The 18,440-nt window shown below is 44.8% G+C and overlaps 1 protein-coding gene across 2 annotated transcripts in view; it reads right to left on the bottom strand.

Annotated features, from left to right (window-relative positions):
• RASSF3 (Ras association domain family member 3) overlaps positions 1–9,913 on the bottom strand; it is an 82,833-nt gene extending 72,920 nt beyond the window's left edge. The window contains exon 1 of one of the 2 annotated variants that reach the window (XM_045588216.1): positions 9,632–9,913. In XM_045588216.1, the coding sequence (XP_045444172.1) occupies positions 9,632–9,742 (111 nt within the window). In that variant the 5' untranslated portion in view covers positions 9,743–9,913. The remainder of the gene's footprint in view (positions 1–9,631) is intronic. The other variant, XM_036458947.2, reaches the window with a different exon arrangement.
• Between the last annotated feature and the right edge of the window lie 8,527 nt (positions 9,914–18,440).

The following is an 18,440-nucleotide window of genomic DNA, read 5'->3' as shown; positions in this document are numbered from 1 at the left end:
GAATGTAGAATAGTTTTATCCTTCAGCTCAACATCAAACAGGGAAGTTCCCCACACACATGTTTCACAACCCCAAAATGCTGCTGTGTGTTATCCAAGACAGGCTGAGAAGACACCCGTCCCACTAACAAAGAAAAACCGACCCCTCCAGCCAGCCAACCAGCCAGCTCTGGATGATGGAGATTCAAACCCCTAACAGCAAGAGATAGCAGCTCTGCCTTAGCAAACTCATGTCCAACAGAAACATGTCAGCCACCTATGCAAGGTCTAATTCTCTAACAGCCACATTAAAAAATAAACAGGTAAAAATTCATTTCATTTAACTCAATATATCCAAAGTATTATCATTTCAACATGTAATCAATATTTAAAATTATTCTGATAAGTTATATATCCTCTTCCCTTTGTCCTGGGAATCCAGTGTACATTTCAAACGAACAGCACATTGCTCCACTCAGGCCAGCCCCACTTCAAGTGTGCAACCACCACCTGTCTATTACCTACCATGTTGGACAGCAAAGCTTTAGCATGATGGTCACTTCTATTTCAGAATCACTTGTAACATTTTTACATGTATTTCACATTTTAATCATTTAAAAATTTTTTTTATTGATTTCATAGAGGAAGGGAAAAGGAGAGAGGGCTAGAAACAACAATGATGAGAGAAAAGCACTGACTGGCTGCCTCCTGCATGACCCCTGCTGGGGATGGAGCCTGCAACGTGGGCATGTGCCTGACTGGGAATCAAACTGGGACCTTTTGGTTCAGAGGTCAACACTCAACCCTGAGCCATGCCGGCTGGGCACTAGTTATTTTACATATATATATATATATATATATATATATATATATATATATATATATATATCCTCTGACATCCTTCTTATTGCATCTCTGTCCCTCTCCACTAAAAAAAAAAAAAAAAAAAAAAAAAAAATTTAATTAGAAAAAAACACACTATTTGACTAGCCACTCAGCCAAACAAGAACTAACTGAGCAATTAAGAGAAACCTGGACAGTTAACTCGTTCAAGAGTTTGGTAAACTCTGCTTAGATTTTTCACTGTTTAATGCATTTTATGTCCTTGAGCACGATTATGTTTCTGTTGGAGCAGCCATCTACAATTTTGGGCAGGTGTCAGGGAAATGTGACTAGTTTTCAGGGATGTACTTCTCAGTCAACATTTCCATACCACACTCTACCAATGGGTGTGCTCCTGAAACATTTCGAGCAGTGAAACGTTTCCTTTCCACTAAAGGAACAAGTTCTTTAAAGGAAAATTGGAGGGATGTATTGTCTATTTAATAAGCTTTCAAAAAATATTACTAAATGAGACCAGAACCTCGTTTTGTTCACCGCGCTGTTCCAGAGCCAAGTTTGTGTGTGGGGCACAGAGAAAGCGCTCAAAAAACTGCTGAATGCACGAATGAATGATGGGTTTTCTTAAAATAAAGGGGACGTATTCAGTGCTTTATAAAGAGTGGCCAGATTATTATGATCTCTGAACACATAATAATCTGGCCACTCTGTGTGTGTTTGTGTGTGTGTGTGTGTGTGTGTGTGTGTGTATGTGTTTCCTATCTAATAGAGTAATATGCAAATTGACCATCACTCCAACCCACAAGATGACTGCCCCCATGTGGTCAAAGATCCTGCCCCCATGTGGACACAAGATGGCCACCACAAGATGGCCAGCAGGGGAGGGCAGTTGGGGGCAATGAAGCAGTTAAGGGTGACCAGGCTGGCAGAGGAGGGAAGTTGGGGGAGACCAGGCCTACAGGGGAGGGCAGTTAGACACAAACAAGCTGGCAGGGGAGCAGTTAGGCAGCAATCAGGCTGGCAGGGTAGTAGTTAGGGGATGATCAGGTTGGCAGGCAGAAGCAGTTACGGGCAATCAGGAAGGCAGACAGGAGAGCAGTTAGGAGCCAGCAGTCCTGGATTGTGAAAGGGATGGCCACTGGGATCAGACCTAAACAGGCAGTCAGACATTCCTTGAGGGGTTCCAGATTGGAGAGGGAGCAGACTGGGCTGAGGGACACACACCCCATGCATGAATTTCATGCACTGGACCTCGTGTGTGTATGTGTGTGTGTGTGTGTGTGTGCATATACATACTAGAGGCCCAGTGCATGAATTCATGCATGGGCGGGGTCTGGCCAGCCTGGCCAGGGGGAGGGGGTCATGGGCGGTTGGCCAGCCTGCCTGTTGTTCGAACTCCTAGTCGAGGGGACAATTTGCATATTAGCCTTTTATTATTTAGGATATACACTGAGTGGCCAGATTATTATGTGTTCTTAGATCATAATAATCTGGCCACTCAGTGTATCTAACTAGTAATAACAGCACCAATATCATCCATCTTTATTTTGTTTGTTTTTTGTTAATACTCACCTAAGAATATTTTTCCATTGGTTTTTAGAAAGAGTAGAAGGGAGAGGGAGAGGGAGAGGGAGAGGGAGAGACAGAGAGAGAGAAACATCACTGTGAGAGAGGCACATCGATTGGTTGTCTCCTGCACGTGCCCCCGCCAGGGCTGGGGATCAAGCCTGCAACCAAGATACATGTCCTTGACGGGAATCACCCTGAGATCCGTCAGTCCACAGGCCAACACTCTATCTACTGAGCCAAAGTGACTAGGGCTCATCCATTTTTAAATGACTACTACATGTATGCTACTGTGAAGACTTAGGAGATGACAGAAAATTGTGTCCAACTGCGTATAAAGGAAAATTAAGAGTACCGAGTATATACTTTTAATAATGAGTAGGCTTTCATTTGCCTACTAAGGACCAGACATTTATTTTATGTGTTGTTAAACATGTTAGTCTCAATCCTCATTAAAGAAAACATAACAACAGATTATAATTTTTGCTTTGAAGGAAAAGAGCAGAGGGCGTTACAAAGCAAGAGGTGCTTTGGGCTGGAAAGGAGCCGAGAGGAAAGGAGCCGAGAGGAAATTAATACTGATTAGCGTCCTCACCACATGCTACCCTGTTTCCCCGAAAATAAGACAGTGTCTTATATTAATTTTTGCTCCCAAAGATGCGCTAGGTCTTATTTTCAGGGGATGTCATCTTTCCATGCGCTAGGTCTTATTTTCGGAGGATGTCTTATTTTCGGGGAAACAGGGTGTTACTTAGAAGTGGTTGCATCAGAGAGCGGGGCCTTGTAACATAGGCAGTGTTTGCTTAGCAAGAATAAGTCCTCCTAGAAAAAGGTGAGGCTCGGCCCCGTTTTGTGAAACAAGGTCACGTAGGCATTGCTCGCCTAAGGCAGCAGGAGCCATCTGCCTGGAGATCTCTGAAGTCTTCCCTCAGGTGGGCCGATTTACCTTGAGAGATGAGGGTAAGACCGTTGCAAATGGCAAATTTCTGAAACAGGTTCCAGGGAAAGACTAAGCATTTTCTTGATGACCCTGCACAACACTGTGAGGAAAATTAACTGCAAAAGCCTACTTCACGCCGCCTTCTTGTATTTTCCGCCCATTGACAAACCTCTCCCCATATTTTGCAAAGACAAAATTCATAGCAAAAGTCCACATGATGTCAGCTTTCTCACATTGAGACTCTGCTGTGCCAACATTTTTTTCTTCCCCTCTCAAACTGCCTCCTTGGACAGATTTGGCAATAGCTTTGTAAGTGATGTGGGCATACTTGCCTACAATAATGAAAACCTACAGAAATTTTTTAATTTTTCATTTTCCTCTTAGGCATACATAGTCTTTCCCCCTACCCCCCAAGCAGATCATTCTAAGTGTGTGAGTGTGTGTGCACATGTTACAAAGACAACTACCATGTTAATAAAATATTCTATTTTAAACACTCTCCCCCACCAAAAAAAAAGAGAGAGAGAGAATAAATCCTCCTACTAAACAATGTACAGGGATGGCCAAAAGAGTTGCTAGTATGGAAAATAATACAATAATTAAACAATAACACAAGAATAAACTTTCAAGTACTCACAACTGTAAAGCTACTTCTGCCCACCCCTATGTACATTAGCTCTTCAATGAGACAAGGACACAAACAGGCTAAGTGAGCTAAGACAAGACATTTCATTAAATGAGCAGCTCCTCGGCATGCCTCTGTCAGATATCCCATTTGGGTCTTCCCTGAAGAGGGGCCGGCTGGCTAATGGCCTGGGGTCAAATTAGAAGTGAAAGGCAAGCCTCAAACTGGGCCTTTCTCAAAAGAAAGCCACTTTAGGCGGGAAGCTGGGGGGGAGCTAGAGCTGCTTACTCGGGGCTAGGAAGAAATGGTGATCAAGCTACGACACAAAGCATTTGGCCCGCCTCATTTCTTTTCTCCCAGAAAATGAATGTTTAAAGTTATGACATTCACTGACTGCCAAAGGAACTCTAAAAAGAATAACCACATTATTAGATATTTTTAGCTTTTCTTTTCATAAATATTTTGTGTCACTGCTTTCCAAATAATTCTAAGTCTTCCGAGTTAGCCAGAAGAGTGAAAAAAACACGGAGTGAAGAGTGTGTTGTTCATAGATGAGGATATATGCATCAGTGACTAATTTTCTTTTGAAATTCAGTTAAAGGAGGAGTCTTTGTGGGCCCTACGCACACAGACACAAAACCCCGAAGGGTCGATACTGTGTCAGAACAGGGTACACCGGACATGAAGACGAGATGTGTACATCACCAAGCACCAGGCAAAGGACTGGTGGGAATGTTTACATTCAATAACATAGGAATTAACCCACTTGAGATCGGAAGATACAACACACAGACTAAAAGTAAATGGATAGAAGAAGGTATTTCATGCAAATGGGAACAGAAAAGGAAAAAAAGCTGGCGTAGCAATACTTCTATCAGACTAAACAGACTTTAAAACAAAGGCTAGCCCAGCCAGCATGGGTTGGTGGTTGAGCTTTGACCTATGAAATCAGGAGGTCCCGGGTTTGATTCCAGTCAAAGGCATATGCCCGGGCTGTGGGCTGGGTCCCAGCATGGGGCGTACAAGAGGCAGTTGGTCAATGATTCACTCTCATCATTGATGTTTCTCTCTCTCCTCCCTTCCTTTCAGAAACCAATAAAAATATACTTAAAAAACAAACAACAACGAAGACTATATTTAACAAGAGACAAAGAATGACATTTTATAATGATAAAGGGATCAGCCCAACAAGAGGCTATAACATTTACGAACCCAACATAGGATTATCTAATATATAAACCAAATGCTGACGGGCCAAAAGGGAGAGATCGGTAGTAATAGTCTTGGTAGGGAACTTTTAACACCCCACTGACATCAATAGGCAGATGATCCAGACAGAAAATCAACAGGGAAACAGTGGCCTTAAATGACACATTAGATCAGATTTCATTTCTATTTTTAGAACATTTCACTCCAAAGCAGCAGAATATACATTCTTCTTAACCACACATGGAACATTTTCCAGAACAGACCACATGTTAGGCCACAAAACAAGTCTCAACAAATTTAAAGAGGACTGAAATCATATCAAGCATATTCTCCAATCACAATGGTATAAAACTAGAAATCAATTCCAAGGAAAAAAACCTGAAAAGCACATACACATGGAGGCTAAATAATATGCTACTATACAATCAAGAGATTAACAACAAGATCAAGAAAGCAATAAAAACATACCTTGAGACAAATAAAAATGAAAACACAACAGCCAAAGCAGTTCCAAGAGAAAAATTCATAGCCTACCTCAAGAAACCAAACAAAAAATCTCAAATAAACCATCTATTTGGGTCAAAGGCATGTACTTTGGTGGCTGGCACATCCCCTGTAGGGTGTGCAAGAGGCAGCTGATGGATGACTCTCTCTTATCGGTTTCTAACTCTCTATCCCTCTCCCTTCCTCTCTGTAAAAAAATCAATAAAATATATTAAAAAAAAAAAAAACAAGAGAGGACCCAAATAAGCAAAATTACAAATGGAAAAAAAAATTTATTATAATCTAGGGATTAAAAAATTAGTATAGCCAAAAAAACTTTTGAAGTTGTAAAACAGTGGTCTGCAAACTCATTAGTCAACAGAGCCAAATATCAGCAGTACAACGATTGAAATTTCTTTTGAGAGCCAAATTTTTTAAACTTAAACTTCTTCTAATGCCACTTCTTCAAAATAGACTCGCCCAGGCCATGGTATTTTGTGGAAGAGCCACCCTCAAGGGACCAAAGAGCCACATGGGGCTCTCAAGCCACAGTTTGCCTGACTCCGGCTCCAGAGGATCCTTGGGAGAATCTTAAGATAGGATCTTTAAACCCTCGAAGAGCCCATTATCATCAAACCAGAAAAGCACTCATTCGTTCAGCTAATAATGCATTCAATGACCAACCACTGTGTGTCAGGTGCTGACTGGGACTCTGAATACAGTAAATAAATGTGGCATTCAAACTGCCACAAACAGGTTATACGTTCATTCCCTTTACATCCTTCCTACTGGTTTTTAATCCTTTTCCATTAACAGGAAAAAAAAAAAAAAAAAGACGGGTACCAACATAAAATAAGAAATAAAATGGTAAGCAGTTGCTTTATATCTGTAAACTTTTTGTTATTGTTGGAGACAAAAAAAAAGTGGGCTATGTTCCTTTGCCTGGCAAGAGAAGAAAGACATTTCGCCCCCTCTCCCCCTCTCCCCATCCTGCATTTACCACAAACATCTTGCTTTCTCTGGATATCTTCAGGAGTTCTAAAACTACATGTTATGGCTTTTTACACCAAGTGATTCAGCACCAAAAAAATTAATAATAATAATTATTATTATTATTGACAATAGATTCCTATAGCAACCATCTCTCTTTCCAGCTCTCTAGAGAAAAGAAAAAATTTCCCTATACACTTTGTCAGAATACTTACCTTATTCCTGTAATTCCAAGTTAGCTAAAATGAAAAAGGCTTAGCTAACCTTAGGTAAAAAAAATAAAATAAAATAAAATAAAATAAAATAAAAATGTTCTATATGGAGTGCCTTGCTTTATAAAGTTTACTTCCATACTTCCAGATCTTATCAGGAATTTAACAGACAACCAATTCTTTAAACTAAAGTACATACTAAAATTCAGAGTTTAGAACATTTTCTACAGCTGGCAAATAAGTCCTATAACTCAGCACACATTGCCTGTGTTATTGTTAAAAGGGGAAATGAATTACACAAGCAATATAGCTTCAGAATATGCATATTAAACTCAAGCAAAGAATTAGGTCTTACTGTCCTGATTTTCAGCAAAATGCACGTATTGATGGACTAATTCTAAATGCTATATAAGTAACATTACATGAATATAACATATTTGCTAGGGGAATATTACATAAATTAATGAGTATAACACAAATATTATATCGGACTTATAAGTCCAGAAAAAAAGTTTTTTTTTTAAATATATATATGTTTTTATTGATTTTATGAGAAGAGGGAGAGATAGAGACATAGATTGGCTGCCTGGTGCACACCCCCTTCTGGGACTCAAGCTCAAAATCCAAAGAGTTTCCTGACCAGAAATGAAACCAGGGAGCATTCAGTGCATGGGACAACCAACTCAGTCATACCAGCCAGGGAAAGATATTTTTACTTTTAAAGGGCCAACGCATATTCACACACCATTCCAACCTACATACTCTGGCCCTTCTGAAGGAGCATCTCCCACCTGCAGAACCCAAGAGCCAGCCAGTTTTCTGGAGAGTACTAGCTCCCTCCGGCATGGACTTGAAACCAGCACCGTCTCTGACAAGCTCTAGTCCAAGTGTCAAATGGTGAAAGCAACTTAAGTGGAAGGAGAAAATACAACGTGGAGAATGGAAAGAAAGAGGAGGGTAAGAAAGTTAAAAAAAAAAAAAAAAAAAAGTGAAATAAAAGCAGAAGGAGATGCAATTCTTCCATAACCAATAGGGGGAAGAAGGGTAATTCTGATTTCAAAACTTCACAGCAAACTCTCACCATGAGAATACACCCTACTGAAAGCAAGAGATCACCTGCTATGACAGAATGTGTGTGGCCCCTCAACTGTCCTATGGGGGAGCCCTAATGTGATCGTATTTGGAGAGGGGGGCCTTTGGGAGGTACTCAGGCCATGAGGGTGGCCCCCACGACCACATTAGTGTCCTCATAAGAGGAAGAGAGAGGGCCCTTGCTCCAAGTGAGGGGACCCTAAGAAGTCAGCTGTCTACAAGACAGGAAGTCCAGGAAGGAGTCCTCCCTGAGAAGCCAACCGCGGAGGCACCCAGGCCTTCAGAACCGGGAGAAGCAAATATTTACTTAAGTGCCTAGTCCGTGGCATTGGTTACAGCAGCCCAGACAGACATCACTCAAAGCGACTAGCAAACCGTGCGGCCTTGAACCTTAGAAACAAGGAGGGGAGGGAGGGCTTCCTGCGCCAGGCTTCGTTCGCTCAGGATCACCTGCTGCTGAGTAAGGAAGGGCACATGACCTCACTCTTACCCTTCAGGGGGGTCCCCCTCCCCCCCTTTCTTCTGGTTTGGGAGTGAAGAGGTTGAAAAGACTAACACTTCCTGACATAAAAAAAAAAGAAAGAAAGAAAGAAATCTGTCCTCGGAAAGTGGTTGGAGAACCTTAAAAAACTCCGGCCGAGGAAACCCTGGCGCATTATACTCGGTCCTCTCGTCCTTGTGTCTAGTCTCCAGGACTGAGCTGGATAGCCGTGTCTGGTGCACGCCTGTCGTTTTAAGAGCAACCAGCTTGTTCCATGTCAGCCTTCTCTAATCTGGTGTGAGCCTGGCTGGGCTGGCAGGGCTTCCTGGAGTTGGCTCCAGGACCGGGAGGCTCCCGCGCCACGCTGAGAAGTCCAGCCCCCAATGCCCCGTTTGGGGAAAGCCTCTCTGCAGAAGCCGGGCCGCGGCCAGCGGAGCTGGCCCAAGCTCCCGCACCGTCTCTCCCCCAGTCCTGCTTCCCACGGCGCGCTGCCTCCAAAAAAGGAAGCAGCCGGCCCGGGGCCCGTCTCTCGCCCGCTAGCATGTATTTACCTATCACCGGAGCTGGTTTGCAAAACAGAGGCAGCCACAGCTTGACTTTGCAGGAAATGCCCAACTCTGACACCCGCAACGCCAGGATTTTTCGTGAGCGCCTTCTGCCGTCGGGCCCCGCGCTCCTCTCCGCGCGCCCTCCCCACCCGAGGAGGCGCGGGGGCCCGAGCCCCGGGGTCACCCTGCCACCCCCCTCCCCGCCCCCCAGCGACTCCTCCGCCCCCCGAGCCGCTCCGGGGGCCGCGGGCCACCGCGATGACCAGCCGGAGGCCCGGCGCCAGGACCTGGCCGCTGACTCCGCGGGGGCGCCCGGGGCGCAGGGGGAACTCCGGGAGCGGCCCGGGGGCGCCCCCCGCCCAGCCCGGCTCCCCGGCAGCCGGCGGCCGCCCGAGGCGGGGCGCGGAGGCCATCTGGCGCGGAAGGCAGGAGCCGGCCGGGCCTCCCCGCGCTTCCTCCTGCCCTGGCCCCGGGCGCCCCCGGCGCACGCCCAGGAGCACACACTGCGGCCAGAGCCCCGCGATCCCAAAAAGGCAGGAGCCGCTTCCCCGCGGCCCCCGCCTCGCGCCCGGCGAGCATCCCCGCCCGGCGCACACACGTGGCGTCCGGGGTCGCGGGGATCCCCCACTCTCCCCCGGGGGGCGCCGGGCCGGGGCAGCGCACTCACCGGCTGGCCGGCGCGGGGCTTGCCCGGGGGCGCCCTCTTGAAGAAGGAGGTCCTGGCGGTGAAGAAGAAGTCCTCGGCGTCCTCCTCCAGGCTGCTGTAGCCGCTGCTCATGCTGCTGGCCCAGGCGCGCGCCGGCCGCCGCCCCGGGGCGCAGGCGGCCAGGCCGGGGGTGCGGCGCCCGCCGCCCCGCGAGGTTCTCGGCGCGCGGCCCCGAGCCGCCCGCGGGCCGTCCTGCCGCCGCTGCGCCCGCCGCTCCGGCCCCTCGGCCGCCTCCCTCCCGCCCGCCGGCTCCCTCCCCGCGCGGCCCGGCCTCCGGGCGCCCGGCGACCCCGCCCCCGGGTCCGCCCCGCCCCCGCCCTCCCGGGGCGGCTCCGGCCGCGCCCCGCGCCCCGCGCCCAGCGTCGCCCCAGGTGGGGACGGGCCGCCGCTGCCGCGGAGCAGAAGCCGGGGAGCTCGGTGCGGTGGCTGCGAGGGGTGGGGCAGGGGTGGGGCTGGGTTGGGGGTCGTGTGCCCAGCCCCCCGGAAACTGCCCGCTCCTCTGCGATCGGCCCGCCGCCCCCTCCCGGGCTCCCGGGCTCTCAGGGTCCCGGGGTGGCGGTGGGGATGGCCCAGCCAGGGGGCCCCCAGACCCGCGGGCGTCCGGCGGCGGTCCCGCCCCGGGCTGACCTCCCGCAGCTCGTCCCTCCCGGAGGCTGGAAAGTTAGCAGAGCTGCGCCGGGAGGTAACCGCTGGGCTGAGTTTATTCAAATGAAAACATCCTGTTAGTTCCGTTGAGCGTCGGGTCTTTCCCTGCCGCCCTTCTCCAGCGAGAGGATTCCTTCCCAGATTAGCACAGCCAAGGTCACTGTGACCGCAGGAGCCGCCGGTGCAAAAGATGGGGGGGTGAGAAAGGGGGGGGGGGGGGTGAGCTAGGTCTGTAGTTCGAATTGATTAATTAAAGGTGCTTTTTAAAAGTCCTCCTCCCACAATCCGCTTTAAACCGACAAGGCAGGGTTTCAGTGGGGGGGAGAGTTGAAGGAATTTGATTCACCGCCATACCAAAAAGTTCCATAGTTTCTGAAATCCTTCCAGGCAGGTAATCCTCTTTTAAATTGCAAATGTTTCCTCGGAGACACCGGTGGGTGGTCCGGCGCCGGTCCGTTACACCTTTCTCTGACTGGGTTGATTTAAATAACACTAGTTTTTCCTTGCAGGATTCTGGTTGAAAGGAGGTTTCTGCAAGCCTCTGCATTGCTATGGTAAACAGGCCTTAAGAGGGGTTTCCTTAGGAGGGAAAGGAGTTAGGAAACAAAATGTTCTATGATAGCTAAACGCTCTTGAATAGCTCTAATCTTAAGAACAACTTTGTTAGATAGTACTATTTCGTGCTCAACCTACACCTGGAGCAGCTGAGGCCTAGAGAGAGAAAAGTAGCTGCAGGTGGCAGGGCTGGGCCTCTTCTGGCCTGAAGTTCTTCATATACCCTACTAGGCCCTCTGTCCGCCATGGTCTGGAGAGAATGGGAGGGAGGGATGTGGCTCCAGAGTCATCCTAGCCGGGCGGAGAGGAGGCGTGCAACCTGCTCTCCCGTCCCCAGGCTTCCCCACACGTCCAGCTTGGGAACTGGAGTGAGGTACCAGCTTATTCACAGCAACTCCAGGAGGCAGGCCTTGCAGTTGCCGCCCATTTTAAAGATTCTGCAACATCAAAGGCCCTCCCCAGTGAGAGGAAGTAGGATTTATCAATCCAAGATGTGACCTTTTTTAGATATTATTTTAAGCCGGTTATTCTTAAAAATGACTCAGGAAAAACCTTCAACCTGTCTAACTCTCATAGTCTATTGGAACAGTGGTATGTACGTCCATACATAATAAATTTGGTCATTTTCTCCTGTTAATTTGTCTCATGTTAATGTGATTATTAGTCCAGCCTAGAAGAATTTAGGATCGAAGGAAAATAACTTTTCCTCCCCTACAGCAGCCACTCAGCTACTGAATAGTTAGAAACCAGGAATTCTAAGTCCACGTTGATTTGCACAGCATAAGCTGACCCCTGTGTATGCCATGCACATGACCTAGTAAAAAGGGATAGGATGATTTACTTGTGTAGATTTGGTTTCCATTATTTTATTAAGTAGTTCTTATTAAATACTTGAATTTAAAGTAATGCATAGATGCCCTGGCTGGTCCTGCTCAGTGGATAGAACGGCCTGTGGAGTGAAAGGTCCAGGGTTTGATTCCAGTCAAGAGCACGTGCTCGGGTTACAGGCTCCATCCCCAGTGCCGGGAGTGTAGGAAGCAGCTGACCAATGATTCCCTCTCATCATTAATGTTTCTATCTCTCCCTTTCCTTTCCTCTCTGAAATCAATACAAATATATATATTTTTTTAAAAAAAAAAAGAATAATGCATAGGTTAAAGAATTTAAATAACTTGTTTTATTGTAAATGGAAGGGGAAAATAACCCCACCCAGAACAAATTATTTTAAACAGTTTTTTAATACCTTGAAAGATATTAAAAGGAAAAATACGTTAAAGTACTTCATGATCCACCATATGATTGAAAGGATTTTTTCATGGTATTATTTTTTTAAATTGCAAAGGATTTAGTTAACTTTTGTATCTGTCAATACACCATTCAATCAGTTATAACAAAAAGGCATAATTAGCCTGGCCAGCTTTGCTCAGTGGATGCATAAGTCCGGGTTTCAGGGTCAATCCTCCTGTGGGCCATGTAGGAAGCAGCCAATCAATGATTCCCTCTCATCATTAATATTTCTATCTCTCTCCCTCTCCCTTTTTCTCAAAAATTAAAAAAAAGACGTTTTTAAAAAGGCATAAGTGGATAATGAAGTAGAATCACTGCTTTTAAACAACAAGAAGCAAACAATACTAAAAAAAAAAAACTAGCATTCTGTTTCCTAAAAGCAGAATCATAATCATATTTCTATATTTTTCTGATAGTATTCTTAATTTTAAATATTACACATTTAAAATTTGGTTCATGAAATATTTGTAAAAATTCAAAATGTCACATTAAACAATAGACAGACATGTTTAATATTTAAAATTCAGGGAAGGAGTGGGATATCTAAATGTATGCAACCAAGTTCAGTTTTGAAAGGACTTACTGTCAAACACAGAAGAGAACTTATATGTGGGCTCAATTATCACAAATGTACCAGTGACACAAAAGCCTAACGATTTAGATTCATAGGCTAGTAACCTTTTGTTTGAATGGAGAATATATTTAAAACTTTATATGCAAATATTATAAACATAAATGTTTTATAATTTTAATCATTTTGTACATCAAATTATTTTCCTTAAAGTAAAAGGAAAGGTTTTAGCAACAGTTTACCCTTCTTGGTTACCAGATAAACCACCCAGGAGAAAAATAATTGTATAAATATGATTACATATTAACAAGTTTATTTTTCTAATTTAATTTTCTTTTAACATATTTTATGGTTTTTTTTTTTTGTTTTGTTTTTTTTTTTTTTTTTTTTTTTACAGAGAGGAAGGGAGAGGGATAGAGAGTTAGAAACATCAATGAGAGAGGAACATCAATCAGCTGCCCTTGGACCGGAATCAAACCTGGGTCCCTTCAGCCTGCAAGCCAATGCTCTATCCACTGAGCCAAACAGGTTAGGGCTACATATTAACAAGTTTAAATCAGTATCTGCAAATAGTAGAAATTCAAATATAATAAATGTAAGAAAAAATTAGGCACTGCTCACCTTTTGACTAAAATTATTTAGAAGTAAACTTTTTCTTTTGTTAACTTGTCCTTATAAAACACAGTATCAAAAAGAAAAATATTTCTAGATTTGACTGTAAAAGTTTAAGTACTTTTAACACAACACCACCTATATATAATGGTAAAAGGAGAAAAAACTGAGTGGGAATATGTGCCATAAAATTGATATCCTCAAAATATAAGGAGTTTATACAAATCAATAAGAACTTAGAGCACCTAATAAAAAGGTAGCCAAAGGATATGACAGTTCATTCACAAAAGGAGAACTATAGCTTATCAGTCATTTATACAATAAGACAGTCACTCAGTCAACAAATAGTTATTGAGCACACACTATCTACCAGCCACTGATCTCAGCACCAAGGATACAGCACTGGTTAAAATACATAAAAATCCTTGGCATATATTGTAGTGTGGGTTGGAGGGAAACAAGCAAAATGAATAAGAGAATTATATAGTACTAGAGGCCCAGTACACAAAATTCGTGCCCAGGGTGAGGGAAGGGGTGTCCCTCAGCCCAGCCTGCAACCTCTCCAATCTGGGACCCCTTGGGGGATGTCCTAAACCAGCAGTTGGACACCCCTCTCACAATCCAGGACTGCTGGCTCCTAACCACTTGCCTGCCTGCCTGCCTGCCTGCCTGATTGCTCTTAACCACTCTGCCTGTCGGCCTGATAGCACCCTAACTACTCCCCTGCTGACCTGCTTGATGCCTAAATGCTCCCCTACTGGCATGATTGTCCTCAATGGCCCTCCCCTTCTGGCCCAATCGTCCCCAACTGCCTTCCCCTGTGGGGCTGAAGGAACTGGAGGACTCCAGCTGGATGAGGTGGAGCTGAGGGGACTGGGGGTCTGAGGCTGGATGAGCCAGGCCTGAGGGGGCTAGGCGTTGCCATCTTGTGGCTGCACGCGCCGCCAGCTTCTGAGGGTGTTGCAGTCAATTAGCATATTCCCTCTTTATTGGCTGTGGGCTTTTCCTTATTTGTGAGGGTGTGATGGTCAATTAGCATACTCCCTCTTTATTAGATAGTGTGTTGGAAAGCACTAAATACTCAAACAAAAAATCATGGAAAAAAGATAAAGAATGTTTTATATAGATTGATTATCGAGGCTCTCATCAGGAAGGTAACTTTTCAAAGATGTATAGGAGGTAGGAGAGCTGGCCATGCAGTTGTCCATGGGGAAAGCAGGTCAGGTAGAGAAAACAGCAAGTGCAAAGGCCCTGAGGCAGGAGTGTGCTGTTCTGTTCAAATAAGAGCAAAGAAGCCAGTGTGGTCCGGGTCGTGTGGCTAAGTTGGTTGGAACATCATCCCAAGCACCAAAGCGTTATGTGTCCAATTCCTAGTCAAGGCACATACCTACGCTGAGGGTTTGATCTCTGATCAGGGCATGTACGGGAGGCAACTGATCAATCTTTCTCTCTAACATCAGTGTTTCTCAGTCTCTCCCCTTTCTCTCTCTGAAATCAGAGAACATATCCTAGGGTGAGAATTAAAACAGAAGAAGAAGTCAATGAGTCTGAAGTGGGTGAGTGAAAAAGAGAGTAATAGGAATTGCTATCAGAAAGGTAACAGGGACAGAGAGGTGACTGCTTCTATAATGCCTAAAAAGCCATTATAGGGACTTTGATTTTTACTCTGAAATGAGAGAGAAACCACTGTAAATTTTGAGCAAAAGAATTACATAATTTGACTTACATTTTTGAAGGACCCCTTTAGTTATTGGGTAGAGAATAGATTATTAAGGATTCTGAAACTCTAGCAAATAAAAACAAGGTACATTTTTCACTCATAGATGGGCAAGTGTTCTTTTTTTTAATTTAAAAAAATATATATTTTGGGGGGAGAATCCAAGATGGCTGCACAGGTAAACACCTAGCCTCAGCCGCACACAACAATTTCAATAAAATACAACTAAAATATAAAATGGACATTAACCAGAACTACAGGAAAGTCGACTGACTGGAAATTCTACAACGAGAAGCAAGGAGAAAACCAGAAGGAAGAGCGGAGGAGCTGTAAAAGCTTGAGGTATGGAGACATGGGGCGCATGTGGAGAGGACGGAGCTGGAGAGAAGGGGCAGCTGAGTGCCTGGCTGGTGTTCCCTAGCGGGAAGGAGATAAAAGCTCCGGACTGTGCTGAACCCCAGACCCGACAGCACTGAACCCCAGTTCTAGTCCAGACCCTGGGGACCCAGGCTCAAACAGAGGGTGCTGGGGCTGAGGGGCAGAATCCCAAGGGAGCGGCGAAAGGCAGAGCCCCCGGAGGCTCGCACATTGCACACAGAGGACGGACTGTTGACTCTGCTGCTAGATTGCCCTGGTGGGAAGGAGATAAAAGCTCCGAACTGTATTGAGCCCCAGTTCCGACTGCTCTGAACCCCAGTTCTAGGCCAGACCCTGGGGACCCAGGCTCATCCATAGGGAGCTCGGCTGTAAGGCGGAACCCTGGGGGAGCGGTTAAAGGAGGTCCCAGAGGCGCGCACATTGTGCACAGAGAAGGGACGGTTGGCTGTGCCTCGGGATTGCCCTGGCAGGACAGAGACAAAAGCTCGAGACTGCTCTGAACGCCACTTCCAACTGAACTGAACCTCAGTTCCGGGCTCATTGGGGGAGAGCCTAGACTGTTTGGTAGCAGGCGAAAATCGAGGGCACCTTTCTCTCAGAGGTGCTTGCAGCAAGTACTGAAGGACCCTGGAGAATACTGAGACTCAGGAGCCGCATAGGGCAGGGCTGACGGAAGACAAGGCTGTAGGCTGCACCCTGAAACACTGCCCCAGCCAAGCAGAACACAGAGACATTTAAGGCTACCAACTCAGGGAAGCTGCGAAAATGCCGATACAAGAAAATAGATCACAAACCAAAGAAATGGAGGACAAAAAGCGACTGGATATAGACTTCAAATCTATGCTTTTTCAAGAATTTCCTAGAAAAGTTCGATAAGACCTATGAGGATATGAAAAGGGATCATCTAGAATTAATAAGGAATCAACAAGAAATAATAAAGGATCCACAAGAAATAAAGAATACATTGTCTGAAATAAAAAAATATTATACAGAGTCCTAAAAACAGAATGAAAGATCACAAGAATCAGGTCAAAGATTTAGAACATAAAGAGCCAGAAGACACTCCTCCACAGAAGCAAGAAGTCAAGAGAATCCAGAAAATTGAAGGTAATGTAAGAAACCTCTGGGACAACTTCAAGCGAACCAACATCAGAATTATGGGGGTCCCAGAAGATGAGAGCAAGATATCAAAAACATACTGAAAGAAATAGTGATAGAAAACTTCCCCCACCTGGGGAAAGAATTAGACTTACAAGAATTAGACTACCTATAAAGGAGCACCTATAAGATTGTCAGCTGATTTCTCAACAGAAAACATGCAGGCCAGACGGGAATGGCAAGAAATATTCAAGGTGATGAATAGCAAGAACCTACAGCCAAAAATAATCTATCCAGCAAAGCTATCACTCAGAATTGAAGGCCAGATAAAGAGCTTCATTAATAAAAAAAAAAAAGCTAAAGGAGTTCATCACCACCAAACCAGAATTATATGAATTGCTGAAGGGGGTTCTTTCAGAAGAGAAAGTAAATAAAGATAAAAATTATGAACAACAAATACGTAACTATCAACAAGTGAATCTAAAAACCAAGGGAATTAAAAAATCTGATGAACAATATTAACTGTTGAATATAATAGAATCAGAGATATGGAAGAGAGTGAACTGACGATTCTCGGGGAAAAGGGGAGAGGGGGAATGTGGGAAGAGACTGAACATAAACTGTGCACCTATGGATGAGGACAGTGGGGGGTGGGGAAAGGGCAGAGGGTGGGGTGGGAACCTGGTGGAGAAAAGCAATGGAAGGGGGAGGGGGAAAGAGGAACATTTGTAATAATATGAACAATAAAGATTTATTTAAAATAAAAAAGTTGAAAATATATATATATATATATATATATATATATATATATATATATATATTTTAATTGATTTCAGAGAAAAAGGGAGAGGGAGAGAGATATATAGAAATATCAATGATGAGAGAGAATCACTGATTGGCTGCCTCCTGCACTCTTCACACTGGGGATTGAGTCCATAACCCAGGCATGTGCCCTGACCAGGAAATGACCCATGACCTCCTGGTTCATAGGTCGACACTCAACCACTGGACCCAGGACTATATTCTTTAACTACTTATTGATGAAAGGGGGAAGAGGGGGATTTGTTGTTCCATGTATTAGTGCATTCATTGGTTGTATCTTATATGTGCCCTAACCGGAGATCAAACCCACAACCCTGGCGTATCGGGATGATGCTATAGCCAACTGAGCATCCCGGCCAAGGCTAGCAACAAATATTCTTTTAAAGCAGGTCATAAAACACCCTGCACACTGTGATTACATTTGTGTAACATGATCATGGGTAATAGTCTTACAATGTACTAGGAACTAAGATAATTTATCAGGGAGATTATAAAAAAGGTCATGTTGCCGAAACCGGTTTGGCTCAGTGGTAGAGCGTTGGTCTGCGGACTGAAAGGGCCCGTGTTCGATTCCGGTCAAGGGCATGTACCTTTGTTGCGGGCACATCCCTGGTAGGGGTGTGCAAGAGGCAGCTGATCGATGTTTCTCTCTCATCGACGTTTCTAGCTCTCTATCTCTCTCCCTTCCTCTCTGTAAAAAATCAATAAAATATATTTTAAAAAAAGGTCATGTTGACAGACAACTACAACTTTAGTAAAAGGCGATCTGAAGAGAAACCAGAGTATAGACAACTACAACTTTGATACTATGTCATGTGGGAAAATGAAATGGCCTTGGAGGTCAGGCAGACGTGAGTTAGAATAATAACGCTGCCACTTACTCCTGTGTGACCTGAAACAATTTAATTAGCTTCTCTGTTCCTCAGGTTCATCATGAGTAAAATGGGAATACCAATGTCCCATTTTATTCTCATTACTTTATTATAAGGGTTAAAAGCAAGAGAATCCATAGGGAAAAAAAAAAAAAAAAAGTTAGACTTTTTGCCCCAAATAGTAGACCTTTTTGCATGCTCAGCGTCCATTAG

This window comes from Pipistrellus kuhlii, unplaced genomic scaffold, assembly GCF_014108245.1.
Source record: "Pipistrellus kuhlii isolate mPipKuh1 unplaced genomic scaffold, mPipKuh1.p scaffold_m20_p_3, whole genome shotgun sequence".
NCBI lineage: Eukaryota > Metazoa > Chordata > Mammalia > Chiroptera > Vespertilionidae > Pipistrellus > Pipistrellus kuhlii.
Note: the sequence above shows the minus strand (reverse complement) of the source record. Positions and strands in the feature narration are given on the sequence as shown.